We start from the raw sequence: 27,826 nt of genomic DNA, 5'->3' as shown, positions 1-27,826 counted from the left end.
ATAAAATAAAACAATAACTCTTATTTTATAAAATTTTTTTCTCAAATCTGAAGAAATTGTTCAAAATTTCAAGTTATTTATTAATAAAGCATATTAAAATACATATTTTTAAATTTATAGGTTAGATAAAATACCTCCAAAATTAAATGTCACCTCCCATATAATCACTGTGCAGAAGTCATATATACAGTTTTTTGGCTTTCTAGTAATTTTATACCAAGCACGTGAAACAACATCCTTAAGGTTTAATAATATATTGCAATAATTCCATTTTTCACTTTTTAGAGTTTGATAGAAGACAGTCAATATCCTGAAGAATTTCAGAGGTTTTTTTCAGTGCCACTGATACTCTGTTTTCATTATCTTCTTCTAGCAAGATTTCTGAATATTTTGGTTTGTAATTATCAGAAGATTTTTCATTTTTTTTGTTAGAAATCTGGTTTAGGACACCACTATTCTCCAATAACACTGAGTTGCTTAGTTAAGGAGCTTTTGCCCACATTTTTAATTATATAAGTATTTTTAATTTCAGAAAGCCCAGCCTTCATATTAAAATATGATTTCTCCATTGGGAGGAAGACCTCTTGGATACATCACAGAGTTGGGACTTCAGAACTCATGAAGTCTATCCCTTATAGATGTAGAAACTAGAGTATAAGAGAGGGGGAAAAGAAAGAGTATGTATGTGTGTTTGGATGGCGATTTGTTGATAGGGAGGAAATGAAAGAATAAAAATCTCAGCAAACCTTTAGCTAGATTTACCAAGAGAAAAAGAGAGAGGACTCAAATAAAATTGGAAGTGAAAAAGGAGATACCACAACTGATATCACACAATACAAAGGATCATAAGAGACTATTATGAACAATTATACACCAACAAATTGGACAACCTAGAAGAAATGGATAAATTCCTAAAAACATACAATTTACCAAGACTGAATCACGAATTAATAGAAAGTCTACACAGACTGAATACTAGTAAGGAGATTGAATCAGTAATCAAAAACCTCCCACAAACAGGAGCCCAAGACCAGATGGTTTCACTGGTGAATTCTACCAAACATTTAAAGAATACCAACCAATCCTTAAACTCCTCCAAAAAAATAGAAGAGGAGGGAACACTTTTCAAACCATTTTATGAGGCCAGCATTACCCTGACAACCACAAACAGACAAGAAAAGAAAATTATAGGCCTATCTCCCTGATGAACATAGATGTAAAAATCCTCAACATGATGTACCTTCTACAGACAAGATATATCCTGAATATCTTAAATATTCAGTGAAGCTCCGCAGTATATGTCTGGATTCATATAAACTACAGTAATGAAATAAGGCTAGAACGTAAACGGAATAATTATGCAGCAGAATACGTTGTGTTTAAAGGATACAGTTAAATTTCTGTATCTTTTCAAGTTCAGAAGCCACACACCTGTGGGAAAAAGAAAAGTTCATGCTAGTCGTCTTGATTCTTTTTTATCCACAGTATTTCAAATAAGCACTCTTGATTTTCTTTTTAATAAATGTTAGAATTTTATAAGAACCTAAAAGTTAAGAATTCTCTTTATATTGGCTTTATTTAGCAACAAATCACCTTGATTCAACTGATACTTACTGAGTGCTTTTAATGAGTAAGCTAAGTGAATAAAAGTCCCCACCTCAAGGACTTTATTTTTCTTGGGGCTGGGGGATAGTGTGTTTCTCCAGGACCCATCAACTACAAATTATTGTCCTTCAATCTAGTTGTGGAGGGCGCAGCTCAGCTCCAAGTCCAGTCACCGTTTTAAATATTTAGTTGCAGGGGGCACAGCCCACCATCCCATGCAGGAATTGAACTGGCGACCTTGCTGTTGAGAGCCTGCGCTCTAACCAACTGAGCCATCTGCTCGTCCCTCCGGAAGCTCAGCGGCAGCTCATTCTCTTCAATCTAGTTGTGGAGGACACAGCTCACTGGCCCACGTGGGAATCGAACTGGCAACCCTGTTGTTCAGAGCTTGTGCTCTAACCAACTGAGCCATCCGGCCGCCGCTCAAAGACTTTTTAATCAAGTATTGATGTTTGAAGGTAATGGCCTTCCTGCTACAACTTCTTAGTACTAATCTGGCATAACCTCTATTTTCCTCTTTGAAGTTTACTTAAATTTTAAAAACCTAACATCCCATCACTTTTTGTAAAAGAAGTGATCTTCCTTGAAGTGATCTCTCGTTCCCTGAAATCCTGTAGATTATTTTAATCAATCATATACTTACTTGTAATGTTTTCTCTTGAACTATTTTATTTTCTGATCTTCATACCTAGATTGTCTCTTTCAGGAAAATGGATCTTTTCTTATTCTATATTCTGCACACACAGTAAGGCTTCATTGATATGGAACTCTTAGGGAATGGATGGTTTTGCAGGGCCAACTTTTTACACAGTTGAACTAGGTTGCAAAACATACATATTTTCTATTAAATTCCTTCTGGAATAGACTACCTACTCATTTCATTGTTTTCTTAAGCACAGTCTGTATACTAAACATTCCCTTCTTGACTTGAAGCATTAACATTAACATTGGCTCTTACCATGTTTCACAGAAAGAGATTTTGGGACAACTGGTATGGGGTAGAGGGATGTATACAACTCCAGCAGAACCTCTACTTGTGTGTTCTTTCTCTTTTTCCTCATCAATAAAATATGAGGAGTGGCACACAACTAGAAAATAGCGTAACTCATCTAGCTCTCTAAAAAATTAAGATCTCTTTATTCAAGTCACTAGAAAAGTCTTCTTCACAGTTCATAATAGGGTATGTGACTCGTCTACTGGCTTTACAAAATGGACCACATGTACCTTCCTTTCTGCTTACACTTTTGTACTCCAGCCTATGGATGAAGAATGAAAGAGAACATTCATCATTTTAAGCATCTGTGGCAAAGACTTGGATATGACTTACTCTAAAGCCTGATGATTCTTCATCATTGCAAAACACCATCTTTTATTATTATTATTATTAATTATTATTATTATTTTACATAAGACATTTTTCTGGTCATAAGCAACAATACAAACGTTGCTCATATGATGAATCAACTTCTTATAAAAGATCTTCTATACTATTTTTTGACTAGCATTCCTATTAAAAAGTTGAATCAGTGAGCTAACAATAGATGAGTTGGAAATAGAAATACTGAAGTACAATTTAGGTAGCTGTTTATTGTTCAATCTCTCTCTCCAACCTACCCTCTTTGACAAGAAAACAATTTATAGTTGGAGATGTCTTAGGCTTTGCAAAGGGAATGGAACTATGGCAGGTGGCTGTATCTCCTCTCTCTATACCTCCTCAATTCCTTGGTCTCTCTGCTGTTCCTCATTGCTTCTACCCATGGCTGCTATCACCAATCTGCACTTCTCTACTCCCTCACTTTTTTATATGTCTCGACAGTTATCCTCTTCTAAGCTTTCATATAAAAAGGCATTTTACAAACTGTACCAGCTGGGCAATGATGAAGTGACTAATTTTATAGCTGTGTACAATTTCCCTTTGTTTGCAACTATGTCTTTTGCTAGCTACCCGGACAACGTTTCTGCTCCCAAAGTCTGTAGTTGAAGGAGGAGGGATCTGGAAAGCTGAATCCTTAAGACCTGAGATATTCAAATAACATCTACGTATTTGATTTGTACCTCTTTTTCTAAGTAACTTCAAAAAAGGTGATAAGAATCAGGCTTAATGTTTATATTGTTTTCACCATGCTATGCTCAAACACCTTACAACTTACTTTAAAGCTTCCTAAATTATTCCTGGTATCTTTTTTTTCCAATATATTCAGATTACATTTTCAGTGATACTCACCTTCCTACGGTCATTTTTTTCTATTTAGGAACTTGTAATCATCAAGTCTGAATTCCTTTACTGATTACAGCATCCATTCAAAACTCACACTATAGCTAACGAAGAGCATCTGCTCCATAAAAACTATCTTCTACTATCTCCACAGTCCAAAATATCCTTTCTTACCTCTGTCCTTGCTTCCTCCCCAAAATGTCTTCAGTTCCCTAAATATTCCTTTGAAGCCCAGATCTAGTCCCCTGCACACTGAAAGGCACACAGGAGGGACTAAAATACTCGCTTTATTTGTTGACTTGCCCATTAATTTTGTGGAGGTCAATATGATAGAAATTATTTTAAAAACCAACTTTTTCTGAAAGCTTATTATGTTAGTCAACATTTTATTTCCTTTAAAATTACTGAAGTTTGGAAAAAAAAAAAACCTTTAAAATTTTCCATAAAGTTTTCAGGACAAATTTCTCACATTGAAAGAGTCACCCATTTTGACATGAAGTTTTCTGAACTTCAGATGAAATATAATATGAATTGTAATAAATTAGATATCTAATTAAAGATAAATTATTTTTAATCTTAAGCTATCATAAACATAGAGTTAAATACACTTAACTAAGAAAAGGTTTTCTTGGGAAAAACATCTTAGAGTTTACCATTTGATATTTTAAGTTTTGAGTATTAGTTGACTCTTCTACAGAGATTAAATTTAAAAGAAATATAAATACCAATTTTCTTCAAGAAAAGAAGATGAAGGATGTGTGGGCACCTCTCTCGCACTAGTCCGGGTCAGTCTTCTGCACCATGATATTACTGTTGTCACATATCTAGATTGAATACATTAAAAGACATATTTGGAAAATAAACTTGTATAATATTTATAAATTCAAAAAATGAAACAAAGTCATTAAAACAATTTGGGTAAAAAGGATAAAGAAAATATTCTAAAGTGAGGCACTTATGGGGCAATTCTCTGAATCTTTTTTCATTGGAAATAGAAAAGGCAATTTTTTTCTCATTATTCATCCAGAAAAAATTATTTACTCACATTCATGATTTAAAAAGATGAGATTTAAGAGTCAGAACAAAGTGGATACTTGGATTTCATTCAAAGTTCAAATTCAAATGTCTAAATTCTTAGTTTTTCAAAGAAAAATGAGTTTCATTAAATGTTATCATGTAAAGGTGTGTACCCATAAGACTAAGTGAACATTTGCTTTTTAAAATTAAATACATAAATACATACACGTACACACATATATACATATATGTATAATTATATATAACTCTCTGAGTATACAAAACAAGTATCAAGTTTAATAAGATGAATATTCTGAAGTGACTGGCTGAAACAAATAGTAATGTTTGCTAAAAACACTATCTTTTTGAGGCAAATTATTCAAACTAGCAATGAGTGTTGGAGTATTTAGACCAAAATGCAATAAATCCCAACAGAAAAATAAATTCAAGAGGCAAAAAAGCAATTCTTCTGTGAAAATTCTCAAAGTAAAATCATCAAAATGTCAAGAATATCACAAGTACAATGTTTATAATAACAAACTATATAAACCAAACAAAGCATATTCATAAAAAGCTGATTTCAAGAATCTTCTCCATTTTAAGAATATCCATCAGCTTACTTAATTTTTTCCACTTTATAGAAATACATAGAAGTTCAGTTATTTGTGTTTGCAAACCTTATTTAAAATTGGTTAGGGGATTAACTGGCTAACACAATTGACCACAACCTCCACAGCAAGTTATATCTATAACACATTCATTTTGAAAAATCACTTAAATACAAATGGAAATGATTAAACCTGGCCTGATCTGTTTAGTTATGCTAGATGCCAATATGATTGTAAACTCTGGAACCTGTTGAAATGACTTCCTTCACATTGTCCACATGTAAAAACTAAAACAATATATAACATGTAAACAATGTTTGTGTTTCCTCTCTGTCAATTAAAAGTTATTTAGTAACATGTAAATAATTTAAAAAAATTTTTTCAGTACCTTTCATATGGTCCAGGATGTTCAATCTGAATTAACTGATCATGTCCATCAGGAAAAGTTAACTTACACCAACCTAAGTTGAGACCTTGATTTACCTTAAGAAGCAAGAAGGAAAGGTAAGTTTTATCATTGTAAAACTGAAAAGAATAAAAACAAAAACCTCTTCTAACTTAACAATATAAAAAAGTATATAAATTGGGGGCCGGCCTGGTGGCTCAGGCAGTTAGAGCTCCATGCTCCTAACTCCGAAGGCTGCCGGTTCGATTCCCACATGGGCCACATGGGCTCTCAACCACAAGGTTGCCAATTTAACTCCTCTAGTCCCACCAAGGGATGGTGGGCTGTGCCCCCTGCAACTAGCAACGGCAACTGGACCAGGAGCTGAGTTGCGCCCTCCACAACTAAGATTGAAACACAACAACTTGACTTGGAAAAAAGTCCTGGAAGTACACACTGTTCCCCCATAAAGTCCTGTAAAAAAAAAAGTATATAAATAATTAAAAATTTATCTGACTAATTTAGAAGTTATATTTTATATAAGATACAGGTAATACTTAACCACCACTCATATAATTATCAGAAGAACAAAAATACTAGTCCTGCATAATGAATTATCTTTATAAAAAAGACTATTTGCCACACCTATCTGGTATTTGGTAGAAATCCAATGAGATCAGTAAAGCCTCTTGACAGATTTTTATACTTCAAAATACAAATTGAGATAGAACAAAGAAAATAAAGTACCACACTATTTCCACAGATAAAAAACAATAAAAAATACACTTCAGTCTGAAGTATACTCACCTGTCTCTTTTCGATAAAAGAGCCAAAATTCCAATTTAGGGTTAGGGTAACACCATCTAAAAAAATAACATGTACTTTGTCATCAGAGTATGCAAGAAATCTTCCCACGCTGGGTATAACTGATTCTTTCAAAAGCAAAGGCAGTATACTGTTATCATTTATCCCAGGTACCTAAAAGCAAGTAAATAAAAAGGAGCAAGAAGTAGAGTTATCCGTTAATAAGGTTTAAATGATTAATGAACTAGGAGGTAACTTGCAGATTCTTATGCAGAAGTTGAATATTGTAGAATCCTTATGTAAAAGTCTTAACTTTTCCAGAAGTGGATACCCAAAACAGTCTATTAGAAACAGTTTAAGTTCTAATGTCTTAGGAAAGTCACCATTTTGCTCTAAACTTTACATAGAACACTAGGAAAAATTAGGAACTGCAGCAACATATAAGTTTATAATCAAATTAGTACAGATACAAAAATCAAAGTCTGAGAATTACTTCCTCCAAGTTGGCATTACAGAATTTACTTTTATAGTTATGGAAAGAGAGTAAATACTATAATATCAATGTTTACAATAACTATGTTTTTACATACAAATCCAATCAATTCCCCTGCCCTTCCCCCTCCATTTAAAAGAAAAAACAAAAACTATATAGAATAAAAATATAACATAAAAGCCTGATTTTGCAGTGTTTGTTAAGTGGATATTTTTCTGAATAAACCAATATTATGTTACCAAGAATTTCTCTCATGACTTAGATGAAAGTAATTTGAACTCAGGAGTATGTCTATGTATAAGCAATGAAACAATTTAAAAATATCTTGCTTTTGAAATAATTTTAAGATACCATTTTCCAGCACCATATACGATAATTATGGCTTAATGAAAGCCTCATCTTGGCACAATGCTGAAGAATCCTGTGAAGATGAAAAACACTACTTAAACATTTGCAAATGATGGCACTGTTCCAATTCTAGCAAACCATTCTCAATGCCATATGGCATTTTAGGCAAGTAGTTCATTTCCACTGAAATACGTGCAGACCTCTTCTTCCAGAAATCCTTATGCTCTAAGGAAACTATCACTGTTGTTTCCTGTTGTTGTGCTAATCTTACCTAGTTAAGGTTATTCTTCTAATTTTTAGCAATGAAATGACTCCAAATAGAATTTTCAGGTGTTCCTTTATAAAAGGCGACAGATTCACAGTGCCTAAAAGGTTTAGCATAGAGTGGATGTAAATCAACTGTCCCTAGGAAATCAAATTACAAATCTCCTTCAAATCTACTTTGGAAGTTGCTTAGACATCATTTATAAACACAATTTAATCCAACAATCTACTTTCATTCTTCTGAGTGCACTACAGATTAAAATTTTAAAAAACATATTAACCCAAGAATGAAACTACATTTCATCTTCTGTACACTCTCAGAAATCTTTATTACTATGATAAATAAGTATGAAAATGTTAAATGTATCATCAAATCCTCAACTTGATTCCAAGGAACCATGATGCCAAACTTACCCAGAGAAGTCACCTATTTCCTACTAGCACTTACTTACCATGTATGGATGTTTCTCCATATTTAACTTCACATTTCAAAGATGGAAATACTCTTTTAATGATATAGTGGTTACCTTATTTTATAAGTGATGAGACCAGAAAAGTTGACAGATTTTACCAAAGACATGTATTTCCATTCTATCTACCAATTCTTAATTTTGACCATTAGAAAAGGTATCAAGGTTCTCATTACACGATTCAGTTGAAGATAAAGAACTTACCTGGTTGCCTGTTTAATTAGAGAACACACAGAAAACAGACTTCCGGGTCTGTCTGGAGGAAGGTTATTTACTGAGTATGTTCTCTCTTCTCTCTGAAAATTAGTTTTAAACGAAAAATCTCAATAATAAATACTGACCATTATCACTTAGCTATTTTTTTCTTGAAATATGTATTTACATAGTGACAAAGCACACAGTTATTTTAACTTAATCTAAAGACCATAAAAGGTATGTTTTTAAAGGTATTTTATGATACTTTTCCATTTTCCCTATCTATTCAAAAGTTATAGTTTCACAGCCTATAACTTACTGTCCAATTTAAATCCTAACTATAATTAACATGGTTACAAACTAATTTTCCTACACATTAGCAGGAAATGTATCACATAAGCTTTTTCCTTTAGACAAAAACAAAACAAAACAAAACAAAAAAAACCCTATACATCAAAAAACTATTTTAATTGAATGAACATATCATTTTATTATACTTTATTAATGGAGTAACTTGCTATAGTTTGTGGAAGATGACGTAATTTACAGCCTTGGGTTCTTGAATTTTTTAAAAAATTGTTATTTTTTTATTCCTTCTGTATTTCGTCTTTCTCAGACTCTTTAATGCTAGTGTTTCCCAGCACTCTGCCTCCAGCCTTCTCTTCTGGCTTCCTGATTTCTTCTTGGGTTATTTCCACAGGGTTCAAAGCTATAGTCATAATTATCATTATAGCAACAACTAAACTTTATTGAATACATATGTGCTAGGTGCTGTGATATGCAGTTCACATGGATGATTTCATGTCTCAAAATAATTATGAAAGATAAAAATTATTAATACCTATTTTTAGATGAGGAAACTGAGGCTTAAGGGCTAAGAATTAGTAGAGATCTGTTTTGACCACAAGAGAGTGCAGCCCACACTTCACCATTGGTGAGAGAAGACGGGCTTTGAAGTCAGACAGATCTGGATTCCAATCACTATAAAACATGTGGGACAGAATTTAGTACATAGCAGGTACTCAAAAAACAGTTTTTGCCATTTTATCCTGGACTGTAGACTTGAATTCTAAATCTCTACTTGGCTTTTCCCCTGGATATCTGAGACATCTTAACTTCAACAAGTCAAAAAGGGAATTATCTTCATTTCAAAATTTGCGTTTCTCCTTCTCTACTTTGTATGTACCTCTAATGTGTCAATTATCACATGCTGTTTCCTCTACTTGGTTTCCTCCTCCATCATCTCTTTGTGTCTGACTCTTCCTTTTCCTTCAGTTTCAGGAAAGCCATTATCGGAGGTACCACAGACAGGGTAAAATCCCCTAGTGATGTCCACAAGCACAGTACCCTCTACTCCTGCTTCTTGGTTTTCATTATAATTTCAATTTAATAGGTTTTTACTTATGTCTGTCTTCCCTGCTAGAATGGTTCTTCACAAAGGTAGGGGCTGTATTTGTTTTGCTACCCTCTGAGTCCCCAGCATTTATTAGCACAGTGCTTACCACATAATAGGCACTCAAAATGTCACATTTTAATTACTTATGTCTTTTCCTGTTTTAATTATTTATGTTGGATACTGAGTTCCCTGAGCGTTCTTGTTTTTTCTTGTTTTTTTTTTCTTGTTTTTTCTACTACCCTATTTCATCAATTCTAAAATGCTTATTTTTCACAATTTAACCTCTCTGAAATCTGGAATCATTTTATAATTAAGAACGTCTTACAATCACTATTAGGCAAATGGGGTTTGAGATATAATAGAGTTTAAATCTATTGACTCACCCTGGTAAGATCAACCAATGGTCATCATCGAAACAATTGAGATTTGATAAAATTTTGGTTTAATACAGTGCCTGGTACCACCAGTCAATGATTTATTCAATAATTTGGCCTCATTTTCAACTCCTTCCTCATCCTCAATACCTAGTCAGTCATCAGTTCTGTCTCCTTAATATTTTTTCTGTGTCCAGTCCTAACTTTTCATTCTCATTACCACTGCCTGGCCATCATACTTTCTTCCCGTGAACTACTGTAAATGTCTTCTAACTGGTTCTACAGCTTGAAATTCCACCTCTTCCCCACTCCAGTTCATCTTCTGAAATGATCTAACAAAAATATGATATCTCTTCCCTTCTTAAATCTTTCCCAAATGCAATAGGATGTCTCATAACCACTTATGAGTTAGACCACCTTAGTGGTCTAGCCTCTTCTCTGGACACCCCCCACATTCTCCCTCTGTTCTAGCCTACTGAACAACAGCATTTTCATTTCTTTCAAACTTCACACTCGCCCCAGGCTCTAGCCTCCAGTTAGGTGACATTTATCTACTGTTGTACAGACTAGCAATAACAGTATGTTAACCAAGCCAGCCAGGGCTTACCTCAAGTGTGGGCTAGTTAGTAACCAAACACTGATCCATAAGAAAAGCTCACATAGCATAAAGTGCTATGAAGGAAAAAAGATGAGTGCACCATGATTGGGAGTGACATGGTAGCTTCTTTATTAATTTGGATACTCAGGAAGAGCCTCCTTGAGAAGGTGACATTTAAATAAAAACTTCGATGACAAGAAGCAAGCCACGCAGAGTTGAGCAAGTAAAGTGTTCCCTGAGCTATATGCTCCTCTTTTGTATAACTGTCCTTTAGAATTACAGATCCTAGATTAGCCATGTCATCCTCCAGGTTTTTCTGGAGTTGCCAAGACTGGGTCAGGTGCCCCCCCTTATGTGGTCCCAAAACAAGATCTTCTCTCTACATGAGCACTTACATTGTGAGTACTTGTCCATCTTTCCTTTTTAAAATTTTAATTATACAAGTAATAATACATTACTATGTTTTTCTTGAAAAAAAGTTCCAAGAATACAAGATTTAATCCCTCCTGATCCTCCTCCCTCACAATATCGCAGATTCCTCCCCAAAAGTAACCACTTCAGCATATATCTGCCCAGATCTTTCCCTGTGCATTTACACGTGTATTATATACAGTACAGGTTTGGGGTTTGTTTTTTGTTGTTTACACAAAAGACATCATGTACATGTTCTTATGCAACTTTCATTTTTAACTCAACAGTATCTTGGAGATCTTTCAATATCTGTCTCTCTTATGCACCTCCATTTTCCTCATTCTTTTGAACAGCTGCACAGCATTTCCATATCTGTTCACTAAAGCTTACTACATTTCCCTATTGATGAACATTTGGATTGCTTCCAGTGTTTTGATACTACAATGACACAATCTACATCTTTGGCCATGCTTCTTTGTATATATGTGCTAATATTTTTCTGGGATACATACCTAGAAGCAGAATATCTGGCCAGTTTTGCTTGATATCATCAAATTGGCCTCCATGAACCATTTACACTCTTAACAAATAGTATTAAAGCACCTCTTTTCCCATACCCTTGCTGGTAGTAGATAGTATCAACCTTTTAAGTTTTTGACAAGATGAGTGAAAAATCTTACGTCATTACTTTAATTTGCATTTCCCTGATGCAAGTAGTGAAGTTGAACATGTTTGCAAATATTATGGGGTATACATATAGTCTTTGGAATTCTTATAACTATTCTTGTCCTTTACTCATTTTTCTATTACGATTTTTGGGGCAGGGATCTTTTTATTATAGATTTATAGTATAGATTATTTTCTTCCACACCTTTGCCTGCCTTTTTGATTTTATCTCATTTAACTTTATCTCTTTGAATATTTAAAATTTAACACAAGATTGAAAATTTTTAAGCTGATCAAACTTTTCTTTGTTGCCTTCTGGTTTTTTTTGTATTGTACTTAAGAAGGGCTCCCCTACCCCAAGATTATAAACATTCTTCTTCTATATTTTATTTTAACAATTATAAAATTTGGTTTCTTACATTTAGCCCTTTAATCCATCTGGAATTTATTTTGGAGTATGAGTGAAAGTAAGGAGCAAACAATTTTATCCCAAAAAGAGAGATAATTGCTTCTAGATCTTTTCACTCAAGTAGACAGAGGAGAGTGAAAGTGTGGCACACAGAGGTCTGAGAGTGAAACCTAATGCAGTCCATCAGAAAGGCACAACTTGTTTGAAAGTTTTGTGTTTTATCCCCAAAGCTCATGCTTCTACTCCATATGTTTCCTTCAGTATAAAAATCATCACCCCCTCCCTCTGACACCTTTGAGTAAAGCTGAAGCTCCAGGAAGATGTACTGTATTCATCTTGTAGTTTTGCAAACTCCTGTTACACAGCAGTCAGCAGTAGAAATGCATACTCACTCTATTTGCTTTTTACTTGTTGTATGCACTACACACACACACACACACACACAAACACACGTATTACTGGCTACACTTTCACTTCAGTTGCTTGTTAGCTTATCTGACTACTGGACTGTGAACCCTTCAGGGCAGGAACTTTCATCTTTACCTACCGCTTAACACAGCACCTGTCTGGGAATGTTCAATTAATATTTATTGAACAAATGAATACTTTCCTACAAATAGAACTCACCAGGGAACCTGTTCCAATATATACTAAAATAGTTATGAATGAAATAATATTTGTGATTTACTTAAAAGATAAATAGAGGGGAGGTAGAAGTATAGATGAAACAAGCTGGATCAGGGGTACATGAAGGTCTGCTACACTTCTCTACTTTTGTATATGTTTGAAACTGCATAGTTAAAAAAAAAAATCTGTTCTATTTTTAACTTTTTTCCCTAGCATCGCTGATAATCTTATCACTTAAATACTCTACTCTGGAAAAAAACCCACTACCCTGTAAGAGAGAAAGAAAACACATTTATTATGTTCCATCCTGCAAGACAAAGCTGCAGGATGTGATACTGTGGTGATCCCTCTTAAAGGGTGGATGTCAAATGTAGGATTTGGAACAAGCAAATTAAGACTTATTAACAAAATACCCACTTTATTACATTTTGATCTGATATATTAAATAGATCATGTCATGTGTCACTGTTTTCAACAACAGAAAACAATCTTGTTCAAGTTTCTAGTTGTACATAAAGATTTAGGAGTTAAGAGGTATTTAAAATATGCAAACAATACATGGCTGGGGCAAAAACAATGTGCTTTTTAATGTGCAAATATTAATTCAAAGAAGTATATTGATTCAAAGTAATACTGCTGGTTTTAGTGTTTCCTATTGATAAATTCTATGACAGAAAAAATTTAACCTCTGATTTAAACACAAATTGCTTAGGCAAATGGAAGACAGAATACAGTATGAGAATACAGTAAAAATAAGGTGGTGAATAATTATTATACCAATGCTGGCAGCAAGGGTATATTAATTGTCCAGACTAAGTAGTTGCAAGCAATTTTATATAAAGATCAAATTTCCCATATATATATATTCAGAATTATTTGGAAATAGCTATATACCAAAAATCTTCTTGAGCTGAGATCTCACTGTCAGCTTACCTCTCCTGATCCTTCTCGAATAGAGTAGTATGTAAAATAGTTCCCGAAATAAGCTCCTTCTGATTTGAAAACAGATCCATCTCCAGGATAAATCTCTATTGAGTTCATATTTTTATGGGTAAGTCTAGGGAAAAGAAATAATCATTTAAATTTTTTGTCTAATTGCGATTAAAGGCAATTATCAAAAAAAAAAGCAAAGAATTATGAGTTTTCACCTACCTAGCAAATGGATAATTTCATACTCTATGCCCCTAACCAACTAAATTAATTTGTTTGCAAAAAATAGTGGAGCACACAGAATTGATTAAAGCATCTTTTTCAACAACTAAACTCAGCTTTTGGAAGTCAGGCATCTTGTCTTATCACACTGGTATCCCCACTGCCAATCACAGTGGCTGGCACATAATACCACCAAAGCAATACCCATTGCCTAGGAGTTAAATATAACAACTCTAGAACCTGAAAATAAGATTATTCTTTAATAATGAGTAGCCAGGTACAATCAAGGTATTGGGTATATACCTTGGTATTGGGTATATAATATATAAAAACTTGAGCCAAGTCAATTTTATTGAAACATATTTGAAGGATATGTTGTCAGAAGCAAGTGGATCCTCATGCAGGGAAAGGAGCCCAAAGAACAAACATTTCACAGGACTCTTCCAGCATTATTTACAAAAGTGAACCCCTAGATATGGCCACACTAGTATTCCCGTCACTAGGGAGGTCTACTTAGTAGTGAGGTAGGGGTAATTCAATTGAATACTGCAGGCACAGAGCAGCCACTCAATGAGTATTTGCTGAGTGAATGAAAGCCAAAATCACCCTTAGGCTCCTAACTTCTCTAATTCCATGCTCAGTGGGCAACCTTCTGATATAACTAATTCAGACAACTGGATACCCTGATGCTTGGAAGGGGTGTGTAAATAGCTGACATGAGTCTATTTCATTCACTAGCAAAACTAATCCTTCACTGGCTTTGGAGTTGTCACAAAAAATCTTGTGAATATGGTTAATGTGAATTAGCAACAAAATCCGTGTGCCCTAATGTAATTAAGTTTTGATACCTGTAAACCTCAAGACCAAACACAAGAGCATGGTGGCTCCCACAAAACTGTTGTATGAGTGTATTGGCAAGGTCAGTCCTGTCCCCTCTGTGACATCACTAAATACTCATAGCTCTAACTCCAACACAGGTGCCTTACCTGTATGTAATACCCTTATACCAAACCACTTTCACTAGTTCAGGATAGGAATATTCTTCTTCATCAGACAATCTCTGTGAAAGTGAATCACAAAAATTCCACCTGTGAAGAATAAAATACAAGCTATTGATTCTGGTTGCTCAACATAATTACCTTGAAAAGTCAACAAAACAGTGCTTCTGTAACTAGATTTATTTCTTAATTTATTAGATCAAAAAAAGTAAAAATTAATATGAAAGTATATTAATTTAAAAATGAGTTAATTTTCCATGAATTTTCAATAATCTCATTATTGAATCTCAGCACAATTACATAAATTAACAATTTTACTAATTTTTAAAATTTAAGATTCAAGCAACAAACATTTACTGAAGTATCTATGGTGAGCCAGGCACTGTATATACACTGGTAATTTATTAGGTTGGTACAAAACTAATTGTGGTTTTTGCAATTTTTAACCTTTAAAACCGCAATTACTTTTGCACCAACCAAAAAGCAAACATCACTGTCCTCAATGGAAATCCCTGTCTAGATGTTATATAGTAAATACTGAGCATAAAGAAAGTAGAATTACTGGATGTATAAGAACCTCCTCTCTAGGGACTTCAGGATAACAGCCTCAGTGAGGGTTACTGGAGACTTGGAGATGAGCATAACTTAGGGAGCTGAAAAAGATAAAGGGAGTGTTCCTGGAAGAAGAGCAAATGCAAGTGGTGAAAGAAAGCCTGAGCAGGTATTCTAGGGATTGCCAGAAGTCCAGTTTAGCAAGAGTAGAGAAAGCAAGGGCCAGGGTGGTGAGAGTGGAGGATCCCAGACACTGGAAGGGACCAGATAATGGAAGGCCTGTGAAGCCATGTTTAAGGGCAATGGATTTCAGTCTAAAACCAGAGGCAAATTATTGAAAAAGTGTTAATTTAGGAGCATAAATCTCTTTTGATGCATACTTACAATACTGGAATTTCCTATTTTAACTAGATAATCATGACAAGACTGAAAATCATTCCCATATTTTAAGTAACAAATATGTACTCAGAGAATACCTAGGATCAAATCGCAATTCTACACGTACTACACATAGCTGTGCGACTTTGCTCAGGTTATTTAATATTTCTGTGGTACAAAATATTTCTCAAGGTACAAAAGAAGGAACCTGTGACCATACTTGTTAGATCTGTGCTCCAACAACAGAGGTAACAGGCTCCACTGCGTGGCATCTGCTGCTACCAGAGTTTCGTGCAGAACCCCGGGCCATCCCTTTCCACATTTTAATAATCTTTTCAGCGACAATGATACTCACTAGACTCTAAGCTCCTAGAAAGCTTAGACTGTGTCCTAGTCATCTCTATAGTTTCTGTGCTTAACAAACCATCAGTGTAGTCAGCCTTCCATAAGCATTCAATCCCTAGACATAGGGTAAGAAACATACGCAATACATTTGCTAGGGAAATTTACTATCAGTTTTAAGCAAAGTTCTGGATTAACTGAATGAGCTCTCCTCATAACTGGTATCAGATTAGAAAAAAAAATTATCCTTAGGACTGGTGCTGACAAAATAAGTCATTCTTCCATTACCTGTGCAGGTGTGGGACAGGACAGCTGAGTAACAAGGCCCTGGGAAGAATGGAGACCTCTTTTCCTCTTTCTTCTGAAACATCAGAAGTTAAAATTCTATTCTGGGTGATATTTACATCAATTCCAGATACATTGCTGATTTTACTATGAAAATGAAGTGCTAAATACAAAGGGTATTTCCATTCGTCTGGACAGGAGGCCACACACCAGCGCTGTTTTACCCACGTGTATACATATGTGTGCTTCGTGCCAAGCGAAGGGAGTGCCTCCCTCCCTTCACTTCTGTTTACACAGCTCTTCTTCTCTAAAGGTTCTTTGGATTTCATGATCTGACAGTGAAGTGCATTATCTTTCTTCTTCAGTCTCTGTCCTGATAAACTTTCATATGTATAGATTTTGCCTGTTTTTTCAACTAGTTTGTCCTTTTTGGCTTGATTATTTTTTTCTGACAATACTATAGATGAGTCTGGCTTCTGGCTTGTTTTACACAAAAAATGTACTGTGAATTCATGTTGAGATTTGGGCAGGCAAAGGTATGCATGGCCATCTAAGGATGATATCTTCACGGTGCCACTCTGCATGCATATCATGCCGTCATCCGCATCCAGACTGGGCCATCTCACTTCTGAGATGTCAATGAAGATATGCTGAGTTGAGAGGAGAAAAAGAGATAAGTATTTTTTGTTAACAGACCAATTTTTCCACACATTTGATACTTATGTATTGTGTAATAAAACTCTTGAAGTTTTGTGTTTTACTACCTAGAGAGCATGATAAAGGAGAGCCAGGTGTCAGCCTATATATGGTTTTCCACAGAATATTTGATATTGTTAAAATTATCTTTTTAGAAAGAGAAGTAAAACACACACACACACACACACACACACACTTACAAAAATTGATAGAAAAGAAAAAAATCATCCTGATTATATTTCGTATTAGACATTTTTGTTTAAAATATACAATGAATTAGAGATCAATAGATTTTCAGCCCCTGCCAAAAGTCTACTCTGAAAAAGAATATAAATGAGGGAAGACCAGCACTATATTAAAAGCAATCATAACTTAAATGGTATGGAACTAGCATAAAAATCATTGGCAAAACTCAGAGAATTCAGGGGCAGACTTAATCATATCTTAGAATGTTACATGTGATAACATAAGCTTTACAAGACAAGCAGGGGAAAGGGAAAATTATTGTTTTTTAATTTTTTTTAATTTATTAGTTTCAGGTGTACAAGACAAGGTAAGACTTAGAAGGGGAAAATTATTTAATAAATAGTACTGGAATTAGTCACCCAGGCTAAAAAAAGGTAACATATACGAAGTACATGTCCTAGATAAGCACCTGGCACACCATATACTAAAAGAAATTCCAGATGGCTTAAAGAATAGCATTTTTTTTAAATCAAAGTATAAAATTTATTTTTTCATAAATATATAAACTTATGTAAAGAATAACATTTTTAAAGTTGAATTATTCAATGGTAAATTGATCCTGACCAATAGCAAAAACACACTTGTAACAGGTAACAGTGTCTGATGCATCTTTTTGTATAAGATAAAAATAGTGAGTCATATAACAGGTTTTAATCAATTAATCTTGTCAACAGTTAAACATTTCAACTTCCATTTATGTAGTCTTAGATTTACAAAAACTATTGTCAAGAAATCCTCTTAAATTTACAATGCTTTTATGTGTACAGATGTTAGTACACTAAAATTAAAGGCAGTATATGCATTGATGGCAAACCTGGTACGTAAGGGTGGTCAGTTAAATTCTCTCTTCTAGAATTAGACTATCTAATAATCCCACTGTAGCATCAGCAGCAAACTATGCAGTTTCAATGAATAAAGTTATTAAAAAAGTTACAATGGAAAAAATATCCTTGTAGACTAAGTACAGCTTAAAATTTTTCATGGCTCCTTTGCCATAAGACAATATAACAGAAAATTACTCAGTAGGCAGGCAAGCATCATGACAACAGCAGAAAGTGGTTATAAGACACAGTCTTCAGAGTCAAACAAATTGGGTTCAAATCCTGACGTTGCCACTCAGAAAATTTCCATGGACAAGTTAGGTAACTCTGAGATTTAGTTCTCTCACCTGTAAAAAGGGGCTAATATCCATTCAATATACCTTTGCTGACAGGTTGGATGCCCATTTTGATCAGTAGGTACCCAAGGCATTCTAGTGTTAGTAATTTCTTTTTTTTTTTTAAAGAAAAGAGGAAATTTATTAGCATGATGGAAGAGCCAAGAGTTACATCTGATTCAATGTCATAAGCAATCTTTTTCCAGCTCTTGGTTTTGCTTTCCTCTATGGGGGCTTCGGTCTCGGCCATGCCCTCCCAGGGTGGTGACAGAGATGGCTACCAATGGCTCCAGGCTGATGGGTTACCAGCTTAGCCACTCCAAGGAAGGATTCCCCTTTGTCCTAGAAGATCCAGCAGATGTCTGAGGGTGGAATTTCACTAACAGGTGTGACATTTGGACATCCCAGAACAAAGCACAGTGACCAGGCCTGGGGCTGAAAGGAGAGGTCAGTCCCTCTCAAACCATGTGAACTCAATAAGTATTTTTAATATTCCTAGTTCTTAGCACACAGTATACCCTCAATAAATGACAGTTACAATTATTCCTAAAAATTCAAAATAGAATATAAACAATAAAAATTGTATACTCATATAAGTAATTACATGTCTAGTACATATTATCAAATAAGTACACACAAACTATTAAAAATGGCCACACAATTTCTTAATTTTGATGTCTCTGAGAATCAAAAGTTACCAATCTGAAAAGTTCTGAGTATAATCACTGGCTTAAAGAAAAAAAAAGAAGAAGGCAAAGAGATGAACTATGTACTTTCTGTGTCTCAATCAATATACAAAATATCAAGACTCCCAAGTCTAGTGAAATACAAAGGCCTATGTATTCTATAGCAGCCTATTTTCAAGTGTCACAAGTAAAAAGACTAAATATTAAACAGCTGTTTCTAATTACTTGTCCTCAAATATTATTTATAAAAACGAGATTTACAAAAATTACCTTTTTTCTCTCCGAAGGTATAATGCTTTCAGATAAAAAAGGGCAAGTGGCAAAAGAATTTCGAAAATCTAGGGCTCTCTGTAGTTGCTCCTACAAAAAAGATAAAAATGTAATCTTAAAAAATGATTTGAAAATCAATTTTGAATGACAGTAATCCAGAATTCAAATTACTTTCCACATTCTGGCCACCTCAACAATATTTTGGTATTAAAAAGAGTAGTTTTTGTGTCATCTTTACTTACTCGGTAAGTGCTAATAACAAAGTGTGTCCTTTGACGAATTCTTTCTGGTTGTTCTAAAGGATGTGCTGAAACAAGGGGTGCCTTTTCAAATAAAAATTCAGAGCCACAGGGAGAAAGCTGCAGTCTGGACCCATCGACATACTGTACTTGCATTGAATCATCTTCATAAAGTACCATTTGCACTTCAGCCGCCATTACTATGACTATGGATAAAACGTCCTTTCAAGGGGAAGACTAAAGGAAAAAGGAAACACAGTAGCACAAATAGTTCTCTTAATGTACAAAAGTTCTATCAAAATAAACAGATGCAGGGCCGGCCTGGTGGCTCAGGCGGTTAGAGCTCTGTGCTCCTAACTCCGAAGGCCGCCAGTTCGATTCCCACATGGGCCAGTGTTCTCAACCACAAGGTTGCCAGTTCAATTCCTCGAGTTCCGCAACTAGCAACGGCAACTGGACCTGGAGGTGGGCTGCGCCCCCTGCAACTAGCAACGGCAACTGGACCTGGAGTTGAGCTGCGCCCTCCACAACTAAGACTGAAAGCACAACAACTTGAAGCTGAATGGCATCCTCCACAACTAAAATTGAAAGGACAACAACTTGACTTGGAGAAAAGTCCTGGAAGTACACACTTGTTCCCTAATAAAGTCCTGTTCCTCTTCCCCAATAAAATCTTTAAAAAAAATAAATAAATAAATAAAAATAAACAGATGCATAATCTAAGAATATAAGTAAAAACATTGCCATTGCATTTACTTTTGTTGGAGGAAAAGTGATTATCTTACTACATGCACTTAAATAATCTGAAATTAACATCCTCAACAGAATCCCTTGATTAACTCCTTAAGGCTTTGCTCCAGTGTGGGAACATAACCCAGAGGGAAAAGATAGCCCACCAAGTTATAACTGCCTTTATAATTTCAGTAGCTTTACTTCTTCTTAAATTTAATTTCTGAAAATTATATGCTCAGTATCTTATTTCAAATAACAATAAGAACACAGCATATCTTTGTAATATATGCAAAAGGCAAGCCAAACGTAACTATTAGGCCTAAAAGAAAACAACACCTGGATTCTTGTCCCTAGACTGGCATTAAGGAAATAGTTTCATTTCACTGCTGAGCAAGCTAATCTCCTAGTGTCTTAGATTCATCCTCATCTCACTGATTTCAATTTCTCCTTCTACACTTCTAAAATGATTCTGTATCTTTACCTATGCTTTCCAGATACGTATGATGGGAGTGGAATTAAAGGGTTGGGTTGCATTCATACCCACCGTTTACTAGCTATAAGCTTCAAGTCATTTGTTTCCTTATTTGTAAAATGGGGATAGTAAAAGGATTGTTGTGAGGATTAAATGAGACAATACATATGGCAATACCTAATATTGTGAATGTCACCTTGTAGGAGCTCAATAAACATGATTCCTTTCTAACACTAATGGCGTCTCCTTCTAGGACATTATTCTTTCTAACCCCCATCCCCTTCTAGGACATTATCTTCTTCTACTACTTAGGTGATCAAGATTCATCCGACAGAAAAAAAATAACTTTCCATAGATACCTCTTCCCCAGTTTACCCCTATTTCCTACCAATAAACCTTTTAAACGTAGTATCCAGTCAATGTCCACTTTGTCTTCCATTAATCTTCAATCTATTACAATCCAGCTTTCTCCTCCACCTCTCTCTTGAAATTGTTTCACAATGGTCACTAATGTTTCCCTACATCCAGTGACTTCAATCTTCATCCTACTAAACTAGTAAACCTTTGACAGCATTGTCCACCGTTTGGACAGCTGCTTCTCCTGCAGCAAACAGTCTTCCTCTGCCGTTTATTTAAAAACAAAAACAAAAACAGGCCGCCAGGACTTCTCCCCTACATCTACCTCTGTTTTCAGTTTAATCATTCATCATCCTCTGAAATCAAGGATACTTCAAGACCCGACCTTAGTCTCCATTTCATCTCTTCTTACTAAATATACTCATGTTGGTTTTATGAACACCCTTGCTTTTTTTCTTAAATCTTACCCCTTTTCAATGTATGTAATCAGGTACATGTGATTGGCCTATAATCACTTGTGGAATATGTCAGGGTATATTAAACCATATGGTCTCTCCTGAGGAGATTCACACAACTTTATTTTCTCTAAAGAATTGACCAGACCTTTCTCCAGAGCATCCAGTAGCCTGTTAGACTCTCTTCATGTCCCTGTACCACAGATAAATCAAATGCTGCGTGGAACTTATCACTCCCACCAAAAACTGCCTTCTGTAAATATCCCTGAATTTCACTTTCACTCTTACCTCCCTCAAGTTCAGTCTACACACAGTAGCCAGAGGGATCTTTTAAAATAAAAATGAGATTTATCACTCCTTGGCTCACAACCTACCATCCGCACTTAGAATAAAATCCAAATTCCTAACTATGGTCTATAAAAGCCCCACAATCTGGCCCCCTCTACCTCTCAGAATGTCATCTCCTAACTCTCACCTCCTTGTTCAGGACCCTTTAGCTCCATTGGCTAAAGGCCTTTTTAATGGTTTTTAAACAAGTTCTTGCCCATCTCAGAACCTTTACACTGTTCTTTTTGCCTAGCATGTCCTTTTCCCTGCCTCATCACATGGCTGGCTCTTTTTCACCATTAAAATCTCACACAAATGTCACTTCTTCAAAGGCTTGGCTTGACCATCTCAATTAAAGATGCTCCCAACCATCTTCCAATCACTTTTTTATTCATGCCACCTTTTTTCTTCATGGCATCTATTACTATTAAAACTGATTCTTAATTAATTAATTTAAAAAACTGATTCTATTTATTTACTCACATTCTGTCTTTTCCCATTAGGATATAAACTCAATCAGAGCAGACTTAATCTTATCCACAATTATATCTCTGGCATCTAAAACAATACTTGACAAATAATAAGGATGCAATAAATATTTACCTAATGATGAAAGAATAAGTAAAATTTTAAATTCTTGCTTTTCTTGAATTTGCAATTTGAGTTGATGACATCTCAATGTTAGCAATATTTGACTTCTCACTCTGTTTCCCTCCACACTCTTGTAACAAGTCCTGTTGATTTTGTAAGTCTCTCTCAGGAACTTGGCTCCTCCTTTTCTATTTCAAGCCATCAACTCTGAATTCCTGTAACTATCTGGGGCCTTTTTCCAGTTTCTTCTTTCTTCAATCCATTTCTAGCATTGCTGTCATAGGTAACTTTCCACAACTCAGACCATACTAACCACTTTACATCACTAGTTTACATACTTGTTAAATGGCAATAAATATTCTTGGCCATATGATGTCTACTTGCTATTTCAGAAAAAAAAAAAAAAAGGTGCCTATACACAGGTGGGAACTTATATTTTCTGATACCGATTAGGAAAAGGTCTCTATCTTTGGCTAGGTTTTTAATTTTTTTATAAACAGTTTATTGAGGTATCATTGTTGTTTAAGTAAGAAGCATACACAAGAAAGAGTAGAATGTCTAAAGGTCCTGGCATATCATAATCCGGCCCCAACCCCCATCTCCAGCCACAACTCTACAGTCTGTGTTTTCACCACCCAGCGCATTACGTATGAATATGTTTAACGATCAAAAAGCCACAAATCTGTTGTTGATATCAACGGGAACCTAATTTTTCAAAATGCGGTATCTAGTTACAGAAAAAGCCTCACCAAAACAACCAACGTCTTGAATTCACACAGCCGTTCTGAGCTGACAAGTCGTGGAAATGAGACCAATCAACGGCTCATGTGCTTTAATTTGCCAAAATGCTCGAAGCTGCAACGTATACGCCTGCCCACAGACTGCTTCTCCAGAAATATTTCTTGAATTTGACAAGTTACCAACAAGTGATGTTTCTTGATGAAAGAAAACAATCACAACCGCAGAGGAGTAAGGTCACAGGCAGAGTGTTTTGGCCGACACGTCCGTCAAGTTTGAGTAGCGGGAGTAGCGGCAGCGGCAACAGCAGCGATGATCTAGGAGAAAAAAAACACAGGCAAACAACAGAAATTCAAACCTTCCCGCACCTTGGGGAAGCGGCTTTCCTCTCCGGAAATACAAACACCGGAAGTCCCGCCCTGACCGCGCCACCGCTCCAGAGGCCACGCCCCGTCGCACTCCTAGCGATGGGCGGGACCGGAAATGCAAATGGTTAGGGAGATCTCAGTCCGGAATCTACTGGAGGGCTCTTCCGTGTTTACTTCCGGTACCCACACGTAACCTGTCCGACCTGCTTGTGACAAGCTTGTGAGGACCGGCGTTCTGATGGTCCAGCCAAGCTAACTACACGGGTGGGTTTTAGTGGAGTGATGCCTATTTAAATATCTAAACGACCGTTATACTTCAATAAAGCTGTTAAAGAAGAACTCGGCCAAATATAGACACTTCTTCCTAATTTGGTACAGAAAATAGGTCTTTCGACTATGTATCTGCACCTTTATTTTTTCTAAATATGTGTGTACTATATTTATTTATTGCCATTAAACAGGTATTTATGGAGTGCCTGTTATGTGCTAGGCACGCTGGGGATTAAAGCAGAGACTGAGACCCAGGGTCAAAGATGGAAACTAGAGATTAACTGGAAAGAAACGATTAGACAATAATTTGATCCCAGTTGTAGTAAGTGTTCTTTCTAAAATAAAAGAGGTTTGTGAGAGCACATAGTGGACAGGCCTAACCTAGGCTCAGGAAATATTTCCACTGAAATCCAAAGGATAAATAGGTGTTAGGTAGAGAAGAAAGATGTTTCAAGACTGGGTAACAGCCTGCGTTAAAACCCTGAGGCCCAAAGGAAAGATCTTCCCCTTAAAAGATCTTTCGTTTAAGAATGATTAAATAAGAAAGAGAGGACTTTGGGGCAGAGAAGCCTGAAATGGAGCTGTAAGGTAGGCAGGGCATGATCATTATCAATGTATGGATTGTGGACTTATCTTAAAAGTAATGGTGATTTCCCAACTTGCAAGATGGCGGGTGAAAAAGCTGGGAAGCCGGACACTAAGAAGAAACCTGAAGCCAAGAAGGCTGATGCTGGTGGCAAGGTTAAGAAGGCTAACCTCAAGGCCAAGACGCCTAAGAAGGGGAAGCCGCACTGCAGCCGAAACCCTGTCCTGGTCCGAGGAATCGGCAGGTATTCCCGATCAGCTATGTATTCCCGAAAGGCCATGTACAAGAGAGGAAGTACTCAGCAGCTAAATCCAGGATTGAAAAGAAAAAGAAGGAGAAGGTTCTTGCTACTGTCACAAAACCAGTTGGTGGCGACAAGAATGGTGGCACCCAAGTGGTTAAACTTCGCAAAATGCCTAGATACTATCCTACTGAAGATGTGCCTCGAAAGCTGTTGAGAGAAACCCTTGGCAAGAAACCCTTCAGTCAGCACATGAGAAAACTGCGGGCCAGCATCACTCCCGGGACCATTCTGATCATCCTCACTGGGCGCCATAGAGGCAAGAGGGTGGTTTTCCTGAAGCAGCTGAGCAGTGGCTTGCTACTTGTGACTGGACCTCCATCCCTCAATCGAGTTCCTCTGCGTAGAACACACCAGAAATTTGTCATCGCCACCTCCACCAAAATTGATATCAGTGGTGTGAAAATCCCCAAACATCTCACTGACGCTTACTTCAAAAAGAAGAAGCTGCGTAAGCCCAGGCACCAGGAGGGGGAGATCTTCAACACAGAGAAAGAGAAATATGAAATTACAGAGCAGCGCAAAATTGATCAGAAAGCCGTGGACTCGCAAATTCTGCCAAAAATCAAAGCTGTTCCTCAGCTCCAGGGCTACCTCCGCTCTGTGTTTGCTCTCACAAATGGGGTTTATCCTCACAAACTGGTGTTCTAAATTAATTAAGAAAAACCTAATTAAATGCCTGAACTGTTAAAATTTTTTTAAAAAAAGTAATGGTGAACTATCACAAAGGCGTTAAGCAAAAATGGCAGCACCAGATATGGGGAGAAATCTAACTCCTTAAATTCATCTCCATTTTTAAAAGTCTGATATGCAAATTGACTTCGACCTTATATAAAGTATAATAAGGGCATCCTTAGACAACCATATTTTCATTTATTTGTAGTATCGATTTGTATTATATAGTGCTAACTTAGGTCTTACCGCACTTCCACCTTTTCCCTTCCAATGTCTAAGAACCTCCTGCTGTGTTTCCCCCAAAGTAAGACCTAACTGGAAAATAAGCCCTAGCATGTTTTTCAGGATGACATCCCCTGAACATAAGCCCTAATACGTCTTTTGAAGCAAACCTTAATATAAGACCCAGTCTTATTTTCAGGGAAACACGGTATATATAAATTCTGTTTACTACTGAGGGTTTTTGTGATGCTGTTTGTACTTTCGAAAGATTTCTGGAACTGCTAAGTAGAGAATGGATTGTAGGATGCAAGGGCATATGTGGGAATCCAATAGAAGTCTTCTTTATTCTTCTTTATTCTTCTTATGCTTCTGAAAAAGCAACAAGACAGATGTGGCAGTTCAGACGGATTGGGAAGTGAGGATGGAGAGCACAGCTCCAAGAAATAGGAGATATATTTCAAGACTACAGTCTTGGTGATGATTGAATGAAGGTGTGGTAGGAGTTAAACAGTTGCAGATTTTCTGGTTGGTGCAAGTGAGTAGGTGGCAGTGCCATCAATTGGGGGGCAGGGGCAGGAGAATAAGAAGAGCAAATTTAGGGAATAGCATAACTTAAATTTTCTAAGTCCTCCTGGTGGAAATGACAAGTTAGTAAAGGTCTAGTATCAGATTAGAAACAAACCTGGAGGTCAATACCTGATAGTTGTTAATTGAAGCTATAGGAGAGGATGAAAGAGTCCAAGGATATTGTGACATGAGAAAAGAATGCTTAGAACTAAGCTTTGAGGAACACCGATACTTACAGATTAAGGAAGAGAATCACACAAAGACATTGAGGAACAGCATGAAGCTAGAAAGCAAGTGATTGTGTTCAAGATGCTTAGAGGTTTTCAATTTTGGTGTCACAATACTGTCCGATACTGGCTAGAGAACAAGCTAAGGAAGGAACTACTAGATTTCGTAGTGACATGGAGATCTTCGTAATTCTAGTGAGAGTTGTAGACAGTGGAGGCAGAAGCTATAGTGGGTTTGAAGAGCAAATGGAAGGAAATGGAAAAATGGGACAGCACTTGAGAAATCTGACTAGGAAGCAGACATAGGACTATATTTGGAGAGAAATATGAGGCATGTTCAACAGCTCATACGAAGAGCCAATGGAAAGACATAAAAAGTACCGATCAAGTAATAATAGAACTCATAAGAGCGTGAGAGGGGATAGGTTTTGAGCACATGTTGAATAATTGGCCTTTAATAGGAAGAGCAATACATCATCTATAGGAAGAGGAGGGATGAAGTGAATGTTTGTGTACATATTCGTCTGGTGTTTTATTTTTCCTTTGAAGCAATTCACAGGGGATGAAGGAACAGATGAGTGTAGGGTTTAAAATAGTTGAAAGAAAGAAGAAACACAGTAAGATTAATGGTAGTGCTGACAGCCGAATTGAACTTGATGACTGAATTTACAGTGGTACAAACCTACCAGAAATGTGACTTCCAGCTATCTGGGTGCAGCATCAGCACTGGGTTCATCCAGGGTTGGCATCTGGCAATAGCCAACTCTGGCAATAGCATACATGACCTTAAATGATTTACATCTGTCTAGTCAGCCAAAGGCCACTGAACTCAGGCCTGTAGTCTGACAAAATCATATTTATTGACTTGAAAGCAAAGGAGCACACTCCAGAGGAATCATGAAGGGTATTCAACACAGGGAGGAGAAGGGCACCATCTTTGGTAAGGTTTGGGTTCCTTCTGAAGAATTCTGAGGAAGTTCTAAGGGAAAGGAGACCAGTTCTGGGTTGGATGCTGTTTCTGAAGCAGGATTAGGAGAGGCAGGGATTAACTAG

At 36.1% G+C, this 27,826-nt stretch overlaps 1 protein-coding gene and 1 pseudogene across 2 annotated transcripts; one reads left to right on the top strand and one right to left on the bottom strand.

Annotated features, from left to right (window-relative positions):
• Positions 1 to 54: 54 nt before the first annotated feature.
• On the bottom strand, positions 55 to 23,957 carry LOC308499854 (uncharacterized protein C5orf34). The gene is made up of 13 exons (XM_081053718.1): positions 23,569 to 23,957; positions 19,889 to 20,122; positions 19,647 to 19,736; positions 16,596 to 17,242; positions 15,024 to 15,125; positions 13,819 to 13,942; positions 8,414 to 8,505; positions 7,479 to 7,548; positions 6,638 to 6,808; positions 5,834 to 5,928; positions 4,546 to 4,644; positions 1,391 to 1,431; positions 55 to 468 (listed from the first exon to the last, which is right to left on the bottom strand). Exons 2-13 carry the CDS (start codon positions 20,081 to 20,083, stop codon positions 275 to 277), a joined length of 1,920 nt encoding a protein of 639 aa, XP_080909844.1. The 5' UTR covers positions 20,084 to 20,122; positions 23,569 to 23,957; the 3' UTR covers positions 55 to 274.
• A 904-nt stretch (positions 23,958 to 24,861) lies between these two features.
• On the top strand, positions 24,862 to 25,740 carry LOC308499433 (large ribosomal subunit protein eL6-like; annotated as a pseudogene). Its single transcript has one exon. The product of its transcript is annotated as a large ribosomal subunit protein eL6-like (transcript).
• The last annotated feature ends 2,086 nt before the right edge of the window (positions 25,741 to 27,826 follow it).

Source organism: Rhinolophus hipposideros (assembly GCF_964194185.1).
Source record: "Rhinolophus hipposideros genome assembly, chromosome: 7".
NCBI classification, from domain to species: domain Eukaryota; kingdom Metazoa; phylum Chordata; class Mammalia; order Chiroptera; family Rhinolophidae; genus Rhinolophus; species Rhinolophus hipposideros.
Note: the sequence above shows the minus strand (reverse complement) of the source record. Positions and strands in the feature narration are given on the sequence as shown.

What these genes read in the sequence shown, in the direction of transcription:
- LOC308499854 (XM_081053718.1), bottom strand. Translation starts at nt 20,083, where the DNA reads ATGGCGGCTGAAGTGCAAATGGTACTTTATGAAGATGATTCAATGCAA. An exon ending in TACCTTCGGAGAGAAAAAAG is followed by an intron (nt 17,243 to 19,646) that starts GTAATTTTTGTA and finishes CTCTCAACTCAG; the next exon opens with CATATCTTCATTGACATCTC. An exon ending in GTATATGGTGCTGGAAAATG is followed by an intron (nt 6,809 to 7,478) that starts GTATCTTAAAAT and finishes ACTTGCTTTTAG; the next exon opens with GTACCTGGGATAAATGATAA.